Below are 17,336 nucleotides of genomic sequence, written 5' to 3'. Positions count from 1 at the left end.
ACCACTGTCAGGGATTTATGTATCTGTATTCCCATATCCCTCTGTTCTACTGCACTCCCCAGTGTTCTACAATTTACCATGTTATGTCCTTTCTTGGTTTGTCCTTCCACCCCTCACAGTTCTCTTCATTAAATTCCATCTGCCATTTATCAGCCCATTTTTCCAGCTGGTCCAGATCCCTCTGCAAGTTCTGAAAACCTTTCTCACGATCCATAACACCGACTATCTGTGTCATCTGCAAACCTACTGATGCAATTTACCATACTATCATCCAGATCAGTGATATATTTTAGACATACAGCATGGTGACAGGTCCATTTGGCCTGCAAGTCCATGCTGTACAATTGCACCCAATTAACCTACACCACTGGTATGTTTTGAAAGATGGGAGGAAACCAGAGCCCCCCAGGCTGGAGGAAAGAAGACGGGTCATGAAAGACAGAGACTGGAGGAAGGGGTTAATGCAGTGGTTCTCAACCTTTTTCTTTCCACTCACATATCACTTTTAAGTATTCCCCATGCCATAATTGCTCTGTGATTAGTAAGGGATTGCTTAAGGTGGTATGTGGGTGGAAAGAAAAAGGTTGAAAACCACTGTTTTAATTGTACCTAACTGATTCATTATGTGCAGTTCCATAACTCCAAAGGAATTGGGCTAATGACAATTTTTCTCAAGCAAATTATTTCAGTAACAGTTGAATCTAGAGCACTGATTCTCAATCTTCCCTTCCCATTCACATATCACCTTAAGCAATCCCTTACTAATTACAAAGCACCAATGGCATAGGGATTACTTAAAGTGGCATGTGAGTGGAAAGAAAAGGTTGAGAACCATTGGGTTAACCAAAACTGGAGGTTGATGTTAATGCCTTCTGGTTGTGGACTGCCCAGACAAAATAAGGTGTGGTCCCTCCAATTTGTAGGTATCCTTGGCTTGGCAGTGCAAGAGGCCATTGATATACATGTTGGTGTAGGAGTGGGGCAAGAAATTGAAATGGTTGGCCACTGGGAGATCCCCGGTATTTGCAAGGTACAGAGGAAAGGTGCTCAATTATCTCCCAGTCTGTGTCCGTTCTCCGTAATGTAGAGAAGGCCACAATGGGAGCACTGGATGCAGTTCATGACCTCTGCAGATTCACAAATGTTGCTTCACTTGGAAGGTCTGTTTGCAGCCCCAAATGGTGGTGAGGGTGGAGGTGTAGTCGCAAGTGTGGCACTTCCTATGGACACAGGGGTGATTAGTGGGAAGGGATAAGTGAACAAGCATGTCATGGAGGGAGTGGTCCCTGCGAAAGGTAAAGAGGGGAAGATGTGTCAGGAGGTGGGATCACATTGCAAGTGGTGGAAATTGCAGAGGATATGTTGAATGCAAAGGCTGGTAGGGTGGTTCACTTCTGTGAATCTGCAGGGATCGTTCAACCCATTTTCCAATGGAGCTCCCTCACCACCCCTCCCACAGAGTTCACTCCACCCCTCCCACAAAGCTCCCTTACCAACCTTATCCTTGCTCCCAGAGTTCAGTGCTCCCTTGGTGCTGTGTCATTCTTTTTGCATAGCCAGGGAGTGACAGATCTGACCCGTGCCTGGGAGTACCCATGCCTCAGGAGTGGGTGATGGGACAGTGTAGAGGGAGCTTCAATCTGGGTCTGACCTGTGCCCCGGGAGAGTGCGACAGCATAGCGTAGAAGGAGCTTCTCCCTGGGTCCCTGTGCCCCAGGAGTGTGTGACGGGACAGCGTAGAGGGAGCTTCCCCCTGGGTCTGACCCATTCCTCGGGAGTGTGCAAAAGGATGGCATAGAAGGAGCTTCCCCCTGGGTCTGACCCATGCCCCAGGAGTGTGTGATGGGACAGTGTAGAGGGAACTTCCCCCTCAGTCTGACCCGTGTCCCAGGAGTGTGTGACGGGACAGTGTAGAGGGAGCTTCCCCCTGGGTCTGACCCGTGCCTCGGGATTGTGCGACCAGGAAAAAGCGGGGGGGAGAGGGTGTAGAGGGAGCTTCACTTCGATTTAGAAAAGCAGAGACTAGGAAGTTGTACAAAAATTAAACTATTTATCTCCATATATCCATTTCCACTAGAAAATTGAAGCCGAGATTAAAAGCACATTATCAAAGCAGACAAGCAGGCAGTCCACACAGATAGTGAAACACGGACGTCTGCAGATGTGATTGTGGTCAAAACACAGATGCTGGAGGAACTCAGCCACTCTCACAGCGTCCATAGGAGGTAAAAATATATTTCCGACGTTTTGGGCCGGAGCCCTTCCTCAAAGTGACTTTAGTCCACACAGGGAGCCATGGAGAGATGTTGCACACAGAGACACACACACTCCCCTTGTATACATACTACTCTTTGCACATAAACCATCATGCACACACGCCATCACACACGTCCCTTACACACGCCATCACAAGCACACTCCTCTTCACACACAGACACCCCACGCACACACTCCCCTTGCATGCACACTACCTTCATTTACATGCTCCCCCTCACACATACACCATCACTCTCTCCTCATGCACAATCCCCTCACGCACTCCCTTCGCACACACGTTCCTCTCACTCCCCTCACGCACATACTGACCCCTCACCCTCATGCATGCACCCTCACGCACACCCCCTCACATATACTTTTGCTTCACACACACACTCCTCCACCCACACACAAAACCCCCCCCACAAACACACACACACACACACCCACACACTCCACACCCGCAAACAAATACACGCTTGTCCACACAAAAAGGGAGAGGGAGCCTATCTCCACCCCCACAGAAGGGGGGAGCAAGGGACAGGTACAGGAACTTCCCCCCAAAACGACAGAGGGGGACCTCGGGCTAACATCCCCGTACCATGGCTGGGGTAGGACCCCAACAAAGAGAAGGGCATTCCCTAGGCTGCCGCAACAATTGCAGGAATGGGGAGGGGAGAGCGGTGTGGTGGATTTCTCTCATCTCCCTCAGGCACGCCCACACCCCTGTGACCTCCCATCCTGTTACAGTGAGGAGGGGGCCCAGTTGAGTGGGGTGAGGGTGCAAACATAACCTTCGCTGTGATCTCCGTTAGACTGCCCCGTCAGCCCCTCCTCACGACCCCCCAACTCCCACCCCCTGCGAAGCCCCCCCACGGGGTCCAGGAGCATGTGTTCCTGGAGTCCGGTTGGGGGCAGGCCCAATATCCACAGTCACGTTAGTGAACAGGGGGAGGTGCTGGCGAGCAATGGTGGTATACACCAGAGAGTTCATCCCATCTTGGGACCAGGAGCGGCGAGTGCGGAACAGCAAGTCAAACCTGATAGGGTGGGGTGGCGGTGAGAAGGGTAGGTGTTTGGGGAGAGATGAAGAGAGACAGACAGGGGATAAAGAGAGGAGAGGGAGAGGTGAGAAAGTGAGGGAAGAATGTGATGACAAGGTGAGAGGAAGAAAGGGGAGAGGAGGATGAGGTAGTGAGAAGGGGTAGTGAGAGAGGAAGGAGGGGAGAGGGTGTGGAGATGAGGGGAGAGTGGGGAAGAAAGGAGTGTGTGATGGAGAGAGGGGCAGAGGTAGGGAGGAGGGGAGAGGGGCAGAGGTAGGGAGGAGGGGAGAGGGGAAGGCGTGGAGAGGGGGGATAAGAGAGACAAAAAGGTAGATAGAGGGGGACAGAGAGGAAGATAAATGGAAGAAAGATAATGAGAAAGGAACAAAGGCCAATTAAATAAAATTGTGTGAGAGAGAGGATGAGAGGACAAGGCAGGTGAGAAGGTGGGAGGGAAAGAGACAAACAATATCATTGGATAATTAAACAGTTGATCAGCCTCACCTCTACTGCCACCCCCACCCCCTCCACCATACCACCAACCATAGCAGGAAGTCCCCTTGGGACCCTCCCCAACCCCCTTTCCCTACGTCTCCTCCCCTTGACTTGACACCCCCAACACAGCAGGGAATCCCTGTTAGGGTGGATCCGGTCGCTGAGACCTGCCCCAAACCCCCTCCCAATCCTCTCTCCTTTGCCCGACACCCCCCACACAGCAGGGAATCCTCATCGGGACACATCTGTTTTGCTGAGTCCCATCCTGTACCACTCCCCTTCACCCACCAGTTCCCCCCTCCCTTCTTCAACACCCACCTCCGTGGGTTCTGCTCATTTCCCTGGTCCGAGGGGTGTTTGATCATCTTGTAGCGCCCTAAAGCCAGGGAAGGGCGGGAGATAGTCATCCCTGCCAGCTGGAGCCTAGGGATCAGACAGAGAGGTCAGGCAGTGGGATTGGGCAACTGGGAGGGGAGAGGAGCAGAAGTGAGAGAGGCAGAGAGAATACAGACCAGTGGAGGCAGAGACTGAAAGGAAGGAAACATTTGGGGAAAGAAACGGGGAGACGAGGGAGCGAGCTGGAGTGAAGCAAGGTGAGGGAAAGGGAGACCAAAGGATTCACTGTCAGATATAAAGGAAGACAGTGAACAGGGAGATTCAGGAAGAAAATAGGACAGGGAGACACATGCAGAGACAGCTCCAAAGACCAAAAAAGAAAACAGAGGAGAGAGAGTGAGAGAGAAAGAGAAGAGGGAGAGTGATGTAGAGTCAGAGACAGACAGAGGGAGTGAGAGAGAGAAGGGGGAGGGAAACCAAAAGAGAGAGAGAAGACGAGGAAGGAAGCAAATTACAGCAGGGAGAGGAGAGGGGAGACAGAGTGATAGTGGGAGAGCAGGTTTGAAAGGGAAAACAAGCAAAATAGGTCAGGGAGGGAAGCAGGGGCAAAGAGAGCAATAAATATCCCAATGTTAGATTCAACGGGGTCACATCAGTGGGGTCACTGAGGGGTGGTGTGAGTGAGGGGGATTAGCATCAGTGGGGATTATCAGTGACACTGGGCCCTGGGGGAGAGGGTCACTGAGGGACAGTGTGAGTGAGGGGGATTAACATTAGTGGGGATAGTGACACTGGGCCCTGGGGGAGAGGGGTCACTGAGGGACAGTGTGAGTGAGGGGGATTAATATCAGTGGGGATAGTCAGTGACATGGGGCACTGGGCAAGAGGGGTCACTGAAGTACGGTGTGAGTGAGGGGGATTAGCATCAGTGGGGAAAGTCTGTGACACTGGGCTCTGGGGGAGAGGGCCACTGAGGGATGGCGTGAGTGAGGGGGATTAACATCAGTGGGGATAGTCAGTGACATAGAGCACTAGGCAAGAGGGGTCACTGAGGGATGGTGTTGCACTCACCTTCAAGTGTCCGAGTTCCTGGAACTGAAACATAACAAGGATACGGAGAGAGTGTGGGATTGGAAGAAAGAATGTAAAATGAGTGATACATCAGGCAAGACAGAAAACAACAGGTACAATTGATAAGGAAAATCAAGAGTGTTGGGTGACTCGCTCTCCCTCTCTGCTTTCAAAACATGCCAACTCTCACACTCTCTTCATTTCACTCCCTCACAATCTCCCACATGGAACAGTTCACCCAATCCCATCCCTGGAAGTGGATTACAGACTGAGATCTAATCCAGGCATTCGGTGGTGGGAGTGTTTAAATGAGGCATAACAGGCTGGGATCTGGTCCAGGGGTTTATATGTAGAACAACAGATCCCTGTGAGTGGGTCACAGGCTGGGACCTGATCCAGGGGTTCAGCAGGTTTATATATAAAATAACAGATCCCTGGGAGTGGGTCACAGGCTGGGATCTGATTTCGGGGAAAGGGGAGCAGGAGGCACTGAATTACCTGGTGGCGATGTCGTCATCTTCACCGCCCCAACCCCAGTACTCGTTGGGGAACCCATTCATTCGGAGGTACTGGTCTGGAGTGACGGCAGAGACACCCCCAAAATATGTCTTGTATGGCAGTCTGTAACAGTAGGAACAGCATATTGTACACCCTCGACAAATTACCACAGGTACAGCCATTCTTCCAAGGAATATGCCTTGTATGGTGTCTTCAGTGTGAGTGTGTGTGCATGGATTTGGCTGGTTATCTGTGTTTGGCTTTCTGTGTGCATGATTGAGTGTGAGGTTGGTTGTGTGTGAATGTGGGCATATGTGAGAGGTGCTTGTGTGTGTGTATGAAAGAGAGGTGCTTGTGTGTGTGTATATTAGAACAAGAGGTGGTTGTGTGTGTGTATTATAGAGAGGTGGTTGTGTGTGTGTATTAGAGAGGTGCTTGTGTGTGTGTATTAGAGAGGTGGTTGTGTGTGTGTATTAGAGAGGTGCTTGTGTGTGTGTATTAGAGAGGTGGTTGTGTGTGTGTATTAGAGAGGTGGTTGTGTGTGAATTAGAGAGAGGTGGTTGTGTGTGTATTAGAGAGAGGTGGTTGTGTGTGTATTAGAGAGAGGTGAATGTGTGTGTATTAGTGAGAGGTGGTTGTGTAAGAGAGAGGTGGTTGTGTGTGTATTAGAGGTAGTGTGTGTGTATTAGAGAGGTGATTGTGTGTATGTATTAGGTGGTTGTGTGTGTGTATTAGAGAGACAGGTGGTTTTGTGTGTATTAGAGAGAGGTGGATGTGTGTATTAAAGAGAGAGGTGGTTGTGTGTGTATTAGAGAGAGAGGTGGTTGTTTGTGTATTAGAGAGAGGTGGTTGTGTGTGTATTAGAGAGAGGTGGTTGTGTGCATGTATTAGGAGAGGTGGTTGTGTGTGTATTAGAGAGAGGTGGATGTGTGTGTATTAGAGAGAGAGGTGGTTGTGTGTGTATTAGAGAGAGGTGGTTGTGTGTGTATTAGAGAGAGAGGTGGTTGTGTGTGTATTAGAGAAAAGTGGATGTGTGTATTAGAGAGAGAGGTGGTTGTGTGTGTATTAGAGAGAGTTGGTTGTGTGTGTATTAGAGAGAGGTGGTTGTGTGTGTATTAGAGAGAGGTGGTTGTGTGTGTATTAGAGAGAGGTGGTTGTGTGTATATTAGAGAGAGGTGGTTGTGTGTGTATTAGAGAGAGGTGGTTGTGTGTGTATTAGAGAGAGGTGGTTGTGTGTGTATTAGAGAGAGGTGGTTGTGTGTGTATTAGAGAGAGGTGGTTGTGTGTGTATTAGAGAGAGGTGGTTGTGTGTGTATTAGAGAGAGGTGGTTGTGTGTGTATTAGAGAGAGGTGGTTGTGTGTGTATTAGAGAGAGGTGGTTGTGTGTGTATTAGAGAGAGGTGGTTGTGTGTGTATTAGAGAGAGGTGGTTGTGTGTGTATTAGAGAGAGGTGGTTGTGTGTGTATTAGAGAGAGGTGGTTGTGTGTGTATTAGAGAGAGGTGGATATGTGTATTAGAGAGAGAGGTGGTTGTGTGTGTATTAGAGAGAGGTGGTTGTGTGTGTATTAGAGAGAGGTGGTTGTGTGTGTATTAGAGAGAGGTGGTTGTGTGTGTATTAGAGAGAGGTGGTTGTGTGTGTATTAGAGAGAGGTGGTTGTGTGTGTATTAGAGAAAGGTGGATGTGTGTATTAGAGAAAGGTGGATGTGTGTATTAGAGAGAGAGGTGGTTGTGTGTGTATTAGAGAGAGGTGGTTGTGTGTGTATTAGAGAGAGGTGGTTGTGTGTGTATTAGAGAGAGGTGGTTGTGTGTGTATTAGAAAGAGGTGGATGTGTGTATTAGAGAGAGAGGTGGTTGTGTGTGTATTAGAGAGAGGTGGTTGTGTGTGTATTAGAGAGAGGTGGTTGTGTGTGTATTAGAGAGAGGTGGTTGTGTGTGTATTAGTGAGAGAGGTGGTTGTGTAAGAGAGAGGTGGTTGTGTGTGTATTAGAGAGAGAGGTGGTTGTGTGTGTATTAGAGAGAGAGGTGGTTGTGTGTGTATTAGAGAGAGAGGTGGTTGTGTGTGTATTAGAGAGAGAGGTGGTTGTGTGTGTATTAGAGAGAGGTGGTTGTGTGTGTATTAGAGAGAGGTGATTGTATTTATTAGAGAGAGGTGGTTGTGTGTGGGTATTAGAGTGAGGTGGTTCTGTATGTGTATTAGAGAGGTGGTTGTGTGTGTGTGTATTTCAGAGGTGGTTGTGTGTGTGTGTATTTCAGAGGTGGTTGTGTGTGGGTATTAGAGAGAGAGAGGTGGTTATGTCTGTGTATTAGAGAGAGAGGTGGTTGTGTGTGTGTATTAGAGAGAGGTGGTAGTGTGTTTGTATTAGAGGGAGGTGGTTGTGTGTGTATGTATTAGAGGGAGGTTGTGTGTGTATTAGAGGGAGGTGGTTGTGTGTATTAGAGGGAGGTGGTTGTGTGTGTGTATTAGAGGGAGGTGGTTGTGTGTGATGGAGTATTTAGAGAGAGAGGTAGTTGTATGTGTATTAGAGAGAGCGGTTGTGTGTGTATGTATTAGAGGGAGGTTGTGTGTGTATTAGAGGGAGGTGGTTGTGTGTATTAGAGGGAGGTGGTTGTGTGTATTAGAGGGAGGTGGTTGTGTGTGTGTATTAGAGGGAGGTGGTTGTGTGTGTGTATTAGAGGGAGGTGGTTGTGTGTGTGTATTAGAGGGTGGTGGTTGTGTGTGTGTATTAGAGGGAGGTGGTTGTGTGTGTGTATTAGAGGGAGGTGGTTGTGTGTGATGGAGTATTTAGAGAGAGAGGTAGTTGTATGTGTATTAGAGAGAGCGGTTGTGTGTGTATGTATTAGAGAGGTGGTTGTGTGTATGTGTGGAGGTTCACTAGGTTGATCCCTGGGATGAAGGGGTTGACTTATGATGAAAGATTAAATCATGTAGGATTGTATTCGCTCTAGTTCAGAAGAATGAGAGGAGATATTTAGAAACATATAGGATTATGAAGGGTATGGATAGGATAGATGTAGGAAGGTTTTTTTAGCTGGCCGGGGAAATTAAAACGAGAGGACACAGTCTCAAGATTCGTGGGAGTAGATTTAGGACAGAGATGAGAAAAAATAGTTTTTTTCCAGAGGGGTAGTGAATGTTTGGAATTCTCTAACCAGGGAAGTGGTTTAGGCTGCTTCATTAAACATACTTAAAATTCAGTTAGATAAATTTTCGCATGATAGAGGAATTAGGGGATATGGGGAGAAGGCAGGTAGGTGGAGTTAGGTCATAAATTAGATCAGCCATGATCTTATTGAATGGCGGAGCAGGCTCGATGGGCCATTTTTGGCCTACTCCTGTTCCTACTTCCTATGTTCCCATGTTTGTATTAGAGAGCGGTGGTTGTGTATGTGTGTGTATTAGAGGGAGGTGGTTGTGTGTGTGTGTATTAGAGGGAGGTGGTTGTGTGTGATGGTATCTAGAGAGGTAGTTGTGTGTGTATTAGAGAGAGCGGTTGTGTGTATGTATTAGAGAAGTGGTTGTGTGTATGTGTTTGTATTAAAGAGCGGTAGTTTGTGTGTTAAAGAGAGAAGTGGATTTGTGTGTGTCTGTGTGTGTGTGTGTGTGTGTGTGTGAAAGAGAGACTGTGTATGATCGTGTGTGTGTTTAGGTGGGACCGCATGGGACGGTGCGTGACCGTGTGCGCGAACATTGCACTGGGTACTCACTGGTAGCCAAACTTGTTGATGGCGATGGAGACGTGCCGTGGGTGTGCGGGGTCACACGTGTACATGTTGTGGTCGTTCTCAGGGATGAGGTCCACGTCATGCAGGAATAGGCAGTCCCAGTCCTCGTCCTTCATCGCCTCCTTCACCCCCACATTCAGCAGCTTGGCGCGGTTAAACGTCTCATTGCCAGCCTGGTCAGGAGTACGCTGTTACCCATGCCAGAGAGACTTATGCCACCCCCCCACCTCAGTCTATACCTCTCCTGATGTATAGGGATAAGGTCCTTCAGACCCTCTCCCACTGGTGTAAGGGAACAGGGGCCCTTCAGAACTTCCCCTCTCCTGTACAGGGATAGGAAGCCGTTCAACCCCTCTCCCTCTGGTGGAAGTGAACAGGAAGCCCTTCAGCTCCTCTCCCCCTGGTTTACAGAAAAAGGAGGTCCTTTAGCCCTTCTCCATCTGGTTATTGGTGTATAGGATGGTGGCCGGATATGGGGGGCAGGAGTCGGTATAGGTTTGGGGGTACAGGTTGGGTTGCTCCAGGGGAGAGAGGTAACAGGGTGGGGGTACAGAGTGACTTGGGGTACAGGGAAGGGGGAACTCACGGGGTCCCCAAGGGGTGAGGTATTAGGGGACCGGTGTAGAAGGAGGTGGGATTCTGAGGTTTAAAGGATACACAGGGGGCAGGAGGGTGGATGGGGAAATTCAAAGCGTTGAGGGATAGCAGAGTAGAGTACGTGGCATATAGGGGATTCGGGCTTGTGGAAATGAAGGATGGGATGGGATGGGAGTGAGGGGAAGGGGTTCTGGGGTTGAGGGGGTATAGGTGTGCATGAGGTTGAACGGGATGGAATTGAGGGGGAAAGGGAAGGGGGCATGGGGGTGAGAGATGTGGATGGGAGGACAAGCGGGATGAGGGAGGTTGTGAAGGAGGATGGGGGAATAGCGAAATGGCGGGGGGGGGGGGTGGTTTGGGACGAAGGGGGCCAGGAGTTCAAGAGGGCAGGTCATCTCACCTGGTGGATAACGTAGATCCCGTACTGCAGCTGCTGCCGCTGGAGGAAAGGGTGGATGTAGTAGAGGAAGTGGCGGAGATGCGGCTCCCGGTGACGGTGAGGCACAATCACTGCTGTCTGGTGACGTGACTGGCAGTTTGGCGGCGTGTAGAATCCCCCAGGTTTGACAAGGTGGTTCCGATCTTGGATCTCAACCAGCGAGGGCGTCCGGTTAAAGGAGATGGATAAAGGTCCCACTGGAGAGAGAGAGAGAGCAAGGTGGACAGAATTGAGGAGGGGGGGGTGCCAGAGAGTTGAGTGGGGGGAGAGAAAGGAGAATGGGAGAGACAAAGCAGGTGGAGAGAGGATGAGAGGGAGAGAGATAGAGCGGGGACAAAGATGCAAGTGTGGAGAGAGTTCCAACCGTCCTAAGCCATTACTCTCCACCACTCAATCTCACATCCTAGGCCCATTCCTGTCATCCATAAGACGATGGAGCAGAATGAGGCCATCCAGCCCATTGGGCCTGCTCCACCATTCAAATCATGGCTTATGCAATGTTCCCATTAACCCCATTCTTCTGCCTCTCCCCATAATCTAATCAAGAACCTGTCAACCTCCAGTTAAAATCTATCCATGACTTGGCCCCCACAACCATCTGTGGCAATGCATTCCACAGATTCACCACCCTCTGGCTGAGGAAGTTTCTCCTCACCTCTGTTCTAAAAAGATGTTCTTCTATTCTGAGGTTATGTTCTCTGGTCCTAGACTCTCTCACTGCAAGAAACATCATCTCCAAAACCACACTTTCTTGATCTCAGGTTTCAATTAGAAATACCTGACCGGCTGCATCACCCCTGAGTGTAAAGCCCTGCTAAAGGTAGTGGACACAGCCCAGGACATCAGAGGCAAAACTCTCCCCACCATCAAGAACATCTCCAGGGAACGCTGCCATCAAGAGAGCAGCAGCCATCATCAAGGATCTACACCACCCAGCACACGCTCTGTTCTCGCTGCTACCATCAGGAAAGAGGTGCAGGTGCCATAAGACTCACACCACCAGGTTCAGTGATAGCTGCTGCCCCTCCACCATCAGACTCCTCAACAACAAACTCAATCAGGGACTCTTAAGGACTCCTATTTGTGCACTTTTATTGACTTTTTTCCTCGTTGTATTGCAGTCTGTTTGTTTGCATTTCTTTAATTTGTTTACATGTGTACATTGAGTCAGTTTTCTCTTTGCACAACCAATAAGTGGTAATTCGGCCTGGCCCACAGGGTAAAATAATCTCAGGTATGTATGTGATGTTATTCAAGATCCGTTTATTGTCATGTAATGAAAACAGCAAATTACACGGAATTTGATTTCGTCTCCCACAATGCCAACAGATTTGCCATCGGCAGAAAATGCCTGAAGTGCCTCTTACAGTCAGAGAAAGTGAAGCAAATGAGAGTCCCCCTCAGTTTCCGAGTGTCCGTGGATTCACCTCCAGCACTGCTGCAGACCCCACAGCCACACAGAGTCCACTCCAAACCATCAGCAGCATGAGCTCCAGATCCGAACCTCCAACACAATCAACACCCTCGACACCACCCCAACCTGCATCCCGGTTACGACACCTGCTGCCCTTTCAGCCAGTCTTGGGCCGATTTCCAGCAATCTTCCCGCTTGCTGTGAATCCCGCGACTGCAGTCACCAGCAGCAGTCTGCATGGGTTCCTCGCCTCGAGTCGCCAACAGTCTGTCTATTCTTCTGCCGCAGAACCTTTCACTGGTCCGCCGCCGTGGTCACCAACCCGTGAGTCATCTCCTCTGCTTCTCCCTCCCAAATGGAGGGTGTTCTGCTCATTTTCTGGTGCCCTGCACCAGTGCTCTGCTTCCCTGGCGTCTGCAACCCCTCAAGGGTAGGGACCGCCATCTTGGGCTCAGACCCCACAGTGGCAGAATTTTTCAATAAACCCACCGTCGGCTCCATTAACAGGATGTTTGGAGCTGACGGCAGTCGGACTGGGTGGTTGGACCCTGTGGGAGGGCTGTATCTCCGCTCCCTGCTCTCCCTGGGTCCACACTAACGGCAGCCCTGCCATTACGGCAGCTCTGTCAGCGCCACCATTTTTTGTTCAGGTATGTACTCTGACAATAAATCTGATGTAAAACCCCCTCAATCCGTCTAAACTTCAATGAGTACAAGTCCACAGCTTTCCAATGCTCCTCCTATGTTAACCTGCTGTAGACCCCCTCCAATGTCAGAACATCCTTCCTTAGATATCGGGCCAAACTTGGTCACAGTACTCCGAATGTGCTCTAACCAACACCCTACAAAGCTTCAGTATTATATCCTTGCCTTTATATTCCACTCTTGCAAAATTTTTAATTCAGCTGAACTGCACGGTAACAGGCCCTTATGGTCCACGAGCCCACGTCACCCAAGTACATCAATTAACCTACAATCTTCATCCGTTACTAAAGGGTGGGAGGAAACCAGAGCACATGGAGGAAATTAACGCAGACATGAGAGAACGATATGAATGCTGACGTTGCGTTTCCTTTCTTTACTGCTGACTCAACTTGCAACTTTGGTGAGTCCTGCACTGGGAACCCCCTTGGATTTCAAGCTCTCATCCACCTGCCACGCCGCATCTAGCCTCTTACCTAAGTGAGGAGGATACTGGGAACAGTAGAGGAGCTGGTGGGTCTCGGAGATGGGTTGTTGGATCAGACTGAGGTTGGTATAGACATCCTGCGTCCTGGAGTAGTCCCAGGCAGGCTGGGAACTGCGCCACAGCAGCGAAGCCACGTTGCGGATTCCTCCAAACGAGTAGTAGAGCAGGAATAGGAGCTGTGAGACCAGCAGTAGGCGGAAGGTGCACTGTCGGTCCAGGCACCGCAGCATCCCGTGGCACAGGGTGCCCATAGGCCTCAAGAACCCGTCCTGGGGGAGGGAATCGTTACCCAAAGGACCCTGTAACAGGGAGGGGGAGATCATTAACCTCAGCACCCTGTAATGGGAGAGAGATTGTTAACCTCAGGGCCCTGTCCCAATGGAGGGGGATCATTATCCAAGAGGCCCTGTCATGGGGGAGGGGATTGATGTGCAAAGTACCCCGTAATGGGGGAGGTGTCAAATTGTTAACCCTGTAGCGGTGAGGGCAGAAAATCGTTGACTTTAGGACCCTGTAATAGGGGAGGGGGGAGAGATCATTAGCCCCAGGATACTATCACAGGAGGGGGGGGAGATCGTTAACCCCAGGACCCTGTCATGGGGGAGTGGGGAGATTGTTGACTTCAGGACTCTGTAATGGAATGAGGCTAAGACAGAGTTGTTAACCCCAGAACTAAAATGACAATCACCAACAATCCTGATGAAGGGTCACAGATTGAAAACATTGACAGTTTCTCTCTTCAAGATGCTGCCTGGCCCACTATTTCCAGCATCTCTTGATTGAGGTGGGTGGAGGTGCAGTGAATTCTGGATGAGACCAAGGGACTTTCTGTGAACAACAGCTGGAGTGGAGGATTAAGTCTACTGTCCAAGTGGAAGGTGAGAAGTAGGTCTCTGAGCTGTTCTGCACCTCGTTGTAATAGTGCACGATGGGGTAGCAATGTGGATTAAAGTTAGAGCAGCAGCAAAGGTCACCTGGCAGATTGAGAGCTGATGTCTCCACACTCATCCCCCATCCGATCTAAGTCTGCTTACCCCAGTGTAGGTGAGAGCACCTTATGCAGGCCGCAGGAACTCTGTCCCCAATCCTCCACTGCAGGTAGCATCCCTTTCTGTGCAGATGCATCCCCCTCCATTCTCTCTATCCTGATGTACATGACCAGCACCACTCCACAGTACACTCAGAACTCCCTGCCACAGGTCTGAGCACGGATCCTTTATGTCAAGCATTGACTGTGCCATCAATCCCACCCCCAACACTTGCAGCTCGACCTGCACTCACCCCTGACAACTGTCATGAGACCAGAGCAGAGACTTGGGTGACTGTCAGAACGAAGGAGGGGACTGGGTGACTGACAACTCTGCATGACGTCAGGTTGAGGGAGGAGACTGGGTGACTGACATCTCTGTTTGACGTCAGGTTGAGGGAGGAGACTGGGTGACTGACAACTCTGCGACGTCACGTTGAGGGCGGAGACTGGGTGACTGACAACTGCGAGGTCAGGTTGAGGGAGGAGACTGGGTGGCTCAACGGGTCAGTGACCTTTAAATAAAGGTAAAATTGCATAAGGCGCCGGTGCATCCCCACGTAGACGTATTCTGCACCCAGTCCTTCTGTGGTCACTGCCGCTGTCAGTCACCATGGCCCCGCCTTCATAGAACACAAGAGCACTGAAACAGGTCCCTTCGGCCCTTCTTATCTGTGCCGAACGATTTGTTTTGCCTAGGGCAGCTGAGTTGGGGGGGGGGGGGGTGGGATCGGACAGCGTGGTGTAACGTCACAGACGAGTTGAGGTGACGTCAGGGAAGGGCGGAGCCAGGAGGACGAACAGCTTTCGGTGGTGAAGGGAGAGGTTCTGCGGCCGGTGGTCGTCCAGTCAACTCGGCCCATCGTCGCGGTGGTGTTGCGAAAGCGGGCTCTCCATACTTACCCGGCGCCGCTGGCGCCGGTCCTCGGCGATGCTGATGGCGCCCAGGCCCAGGCGGGTGTCTTTGCGGCGGTGCGTCTCCACGTCGACGCGTCCGCTGGCACACCCGTTCCTCTGTGACGTCAGCGCGTGCTTCCCCTCCTCCATGGTCCCGCCTTTATCGAGCACGGAAACAGGATGAAACATGTTTGTTGCTTCGTCCCACTGAGCTGCACGCAGTCCATAGTCTTCTATACCTCTCCCATTCATATACCTGACCAAATTCCTTTGAAATGTGATGAAATTCCTCTAAACTTTTCCGCTTTCACTCTGAACCCCTGGTTTGCATCGCATTACCTCTGTGCATAACCCCAGCGATGTGTCTGGTGGAGGACTCTTATCTGTACAGTCTTGCAGCCTGGATTGTTCCACATTCGTGCTGCCTCATGCACATTGACAACTTCATTAGTGCTGCTTCCTGCATCCATGATGAGCTGGTCAACTTTATTTTTTTTAAAATAATTTTATTTTTCACACTGTGAACCATATCAACCAAAATATATACAAACGTTTTTCATTAAATATACACAGTGGTCGTTTCTCCTTTTTTTCCCCCAACCCCCTTCCCACCCCCTCCAAAACCAATAAATATTCAACATATACAATACAATAAAACCATAAAACAATGTCATCACACAATGAAAAATGTGAGAGATGAGTAAAACTAATATGAAAATATGAGAGATGAAGAAAGCTAGTATTTATATATGTGTAATGAATAAAGCCAGTATGAATAGGATAAGGATAGATAATAGAATGTAGGAAGTAAAGAGTCAGCAAGTTCTGCATATGTAATTAATAAGCCTTAGACAGAATTAGTTATCAAGTTCTGCATATAAGAGTTAGTAAGCCCTGAGGGTTGGGAAGGTGTGAATAAGGACAAAGGCAGGTGAATAAGGACAATGACATGATGGGACACCGACAGGATACCCCCTGGTCCTCCCAAGTTCACAGAAACAGCACGTAGGCAGACAGGATTGCCTAATGCCAAACTCATCCAGGAGGCAGAAGAATGTAAGGGGGAGGGTATTTCCATACTGAAATAAACTGTATAAAAGTTGGGTGAGCCCCAGTGTATGTGTATTCCCAGGGTAAGGGGAAGCACCCAACTTTACACTGTTGTATAATAAATGTTCTTTGTTCTCAATTTTTGTCTCGAGCAATTTCTGTTTGCTTCTGTTTCTCACAAATGGGGGATCATCCGGGATCCCACTCCCTCCACTGACAGAGTGCCCGACGACGAGGGTAGGTGCACCCCGGCTGATTCAGCTGGATTCACGGACGGCGGGTGACTGGTCAGTGGATGAAGCGAGTGATATCCGAGAAGAGGCATTGAGAACAAACAACAGGAGGACGTTAAGGAAGCGCGCTAGGAATAGCTACTGGATCCCGGTAAGAGGAACTTTACTTACCTGTTAGTATGGGAGGTGTGAGTAGCAGGGGAGATAGTCCTAAGGAAGGACGAGACGATCAGATAACTAGCAAAGTCCGTTAGAATTAATGCTATCTGATTGGGGTGCGGGGAGAACCCGCGAGAAAGACAAACAGACCATGGTCAGGTATTGCTGTTGTTAGAAATTAAAGTACCTTTAAAGAAATTGCTCGAGACAAAAATTGAGAACAAAGAACATTTATTACAACAACAATGCAAAGTTGGGTGCTTCCCCTTACCCTGGGAATATACACACATACTGGGGCTCACCCAACTTTTATACAGTCAATTTCAGTATCAGAGTGCCCTCCCCCTTACATTCTTCTGCCCCCTGGATGGGTTTGGCATAGGTAATCCTTCCTGCCTACGTTTAATTTCAGTACACTTGGAGGACCAGGGGGTATCCTGTGGGTGTCCCATCATGTCATTGTCCTTATTCACACCTTCCTGATTCTCGGGGCTACAATCTCTTGGTATGCGGAGTTGACTCATTCTATCTAGGGTTGGCTAATTTCATATGTATAAATCTGTGTATGGTTAGCTAATTAGATATGTAGGACTTGGTACTTCTGTCCAGGGCTAGGAGACCTTTATCTGATCCAGACTACCTCAACTTCCTACATTCTATTGTACCTTACCATTCCTTTTCTTAGTCTTATGGTCTTGTCACAAAGACTAGAAGATTCTTATGTTAATCGTGCTGACTCTGCTTTCCTGCATCCTAACCCCCAAGCTTATCCTGTTTGTACTGGTTACAGCCATTAACTGATGAATTTTAGTTTCTTCCATGTTCATAATTTTAGATCAATTTTCCCATCTCTCACAATCCTCACTTTTCTTTTAGATCAGTAATACTGATCTTTCACCATGATCAGT

General features: G+C 49.4%; 1 protein-coding gene across 1 annotated transcript; it reads right to left on the bottom strand.

The window, feature by feature from the left end:
- Nucleotides 1-2,030: 2,030 nt before the first annotated feature.
- Nucleotides 2,031-15,151, bottom strand: b4galt3 (UDP-Gal:betaGlcNAc beta 1,4- galactosyltransferase, polypeptide 3). Its single transcript, XM_069941149.1, has 7 exons — nt 14,993-15,151; nt 13,052-13,361; nt 10,421-10,656; nt 9,406-9,596; nt 5,700-5,822; nt 4,113-4,217; nt 2,031-3,296 (listed from the first exon to the last, which is right to left on the bottom strand). Exons 1-7 carry the CDS (start codon nt 15,134-15,136, stop codon nt 3,092-3,094), a joined length of 1,314 nt encoding a protein of 437 aa, XP_069797250.1. The 5' UTR covers nt 15,137-15,151; the 3' UTR covers nt 2,031-3,091.
- Nucleotides 15,152-17,336: the final 2,185 nt, after the last annotated feature.

The sequence above is a fragment of the Narcine bancroftii genome, chromosome 5 (genome assembly GCF_036971445.1).
Source record: "Narcine bancroftii isolate sNarBan1 chromosome 5, sNarBan1.hap1, whole genome shotgun sequence".
Classification (NCBI taxonomy): domain Eukaryota; kingdom Metazoa; phylum Chordata; class Chondrichthyes; order Torpediniformes; family Narcinidae; genus Narcine; species Narcine bancroftii.
Note: the sequence above shows the minus strand (reverse complement) of the source record. Positions and strands in the feature narration are given on the sequence as shown.

Bases quoted from the DNA above. Each gene is read 5' to 3' on its own strand.
- b4galt3 (XM_069941149.1), bottom strand. From the start codon at position 15,136: ATGGAGGAGGGGAAGCACGCGCTGACGTCACAGAGGAACGGGTGTGCC. The intron at 13,362-14,992 runs GTAAGTATGGAG...TCCCTGTTACAG, and splicing joins ACCGGCGCCAGCGGCGCCGG to GGTCCTTTGGGTAACGATTC. The intron at 4,218-5,699 runs GTAATTCAGTGC...TCTGATCCCTAG, and splicing joins GATGACGACATCGCCACCAG to GCTCCAGCTGGCAGGGATGA.